This window comes from Rhincodon typus, unplaced genomic scaffold (assembly GCF_021869965.1).
Source record: "Rhincodon typus isolate 14 unplaced genomic scaffold, sRhiTyp1.1 hic_rhity00002924, whole genome shotgun sequence".
Taxonomy (NCBI): Eukaryota; Metazoa; Chordata; class Chondrichthyes; order Orectolobiformes; family Rhincodontidae; genus Rhincodon; species Rhincodon typus.
In genome coordinates this window covers 17,233-18,401 of record NW_025968562.1, presented here as the reverse complement: position 1 = coordinate 18,401, position 1,169 = coordinate 17,233, and the positions used below count along the sequence as shown (strand labels likewise).

Here is a 1,169-nt window from a genome sequence, read left to right as displayed (position 1 = left end):
TACTCGCTCTCGCTCTGTCTGTCTCACTCCCGGTCGTTTACTCGCTCTCGCTCTGTCTGTCCAGTTGCTGTGTCTCTGTAGTTTTGATTTCAAGTTTCCGAGCTGTGCGTTCTCTCTGTATTGCACCCCGTTGATTTCTGTCTCTGTGTCTTATCCCAGATGTTTTTCTCTCTGTCTCTGTCTCTATCTCCCTGTCCTGCAGCCTGTCACTGTGTGGTGTGGTGTCTTTAACCTTGCTCTGTCTGTGTTCACAGAACCTCAGCAGTCTGCACAGGGGGTGCACAGTCCCGTTGAAGTGTCCCAGGACCCAGAGGCACAGGAGGACCCCGACAGCCCCTCCCAGATCGCCAGTGAGGCCAGCAAGGCCCCCCCCGACGATGACATGCAGGGCCTCCCGGATCAGAGAATGGACAGTGAGACCGAGAGTGACCACGACGAGGCGTACGTACGCGAGACAAGGCCGGTGCTGTGTGTTTGTGGCGAACTGTAGGGCGTGTTGTCTCTGGTCGCGTTCCCCAGGTCAGGTGGGCCACAGAGGCACAGGAGGAGGTGTCGGGCCAGAGCTTAACAAGAGCTTGGGTTTCCAGAGAACCTTAAAGCAGGAGAGAGGCTTTTGTGTGAGTTGTGGCCAACTCAGTGAAAGGCAGGAGTGCTACCCAGCCTGAGGCCTTGCAGCATTAAGATGCTACTGAAAAGCTACCTTTCAGAGCCAGCTTTGGGTCGTGGTCTTGGGGCTCAGCTTCTCTGGCTCCTGGTAATTCACTACTGAAGGTGCTATAGAGATGGAGTTAATTCTTGTTGAAGATTTCGGGTGAGAGAATGGTCATTCACAAGGCCTCCTCATCCTGAACAGCAATTCCCTGTCAGTCACGGTGACGTAAAATCTTTTCCGATCTCCTCCATGGAGACCGTCCTTACCCCCATGTGGCCTACTGTGACTCCATGTTGACTTTGCCTCTGAAAGAGCCCCAGCTCAAGGCAACAGTCCCAGGATTGGTCAACAGCAGGCTGTCCCTTCAGGGCAGGTGACTGCTGCTTCTCTCGCTCTGGCTCTGGCTCTGGCTCTCTCTCTGGCTCTCGCGCTCTCTCTGGCTCTGGCTCGCGCTCTCTCTGGCTCTCGCGCTCGCGCTCTCTCTGGCTCTCGCTCTCGCGCTCTCTCTGGCTCTCGC

General features: G+C 55.9%; 1 protein-coding gene across 1 annotated transcript in view; it reads left to right on the top strand.

Moving 5' to 3' along the window:
- LOC125481642 (protein capicua homolog) overlaps positions 1-1,169 on the top strand; it is a gene marked incomplete at its 3' end in the record, with an annotated part of 23,354 nt that overhangs the window by 4,956 nt on the left and 17,229 nt on the right. The window contains exon 3 of the mRNA XM_048593464.1: positions 255-441. Coding sequence (XP_048449421.1) covers positions 255-441 — 187 coding nt within the window. The remainder of the gene's footprint in view (positions 1-254; positions 442-1,169) is intronic.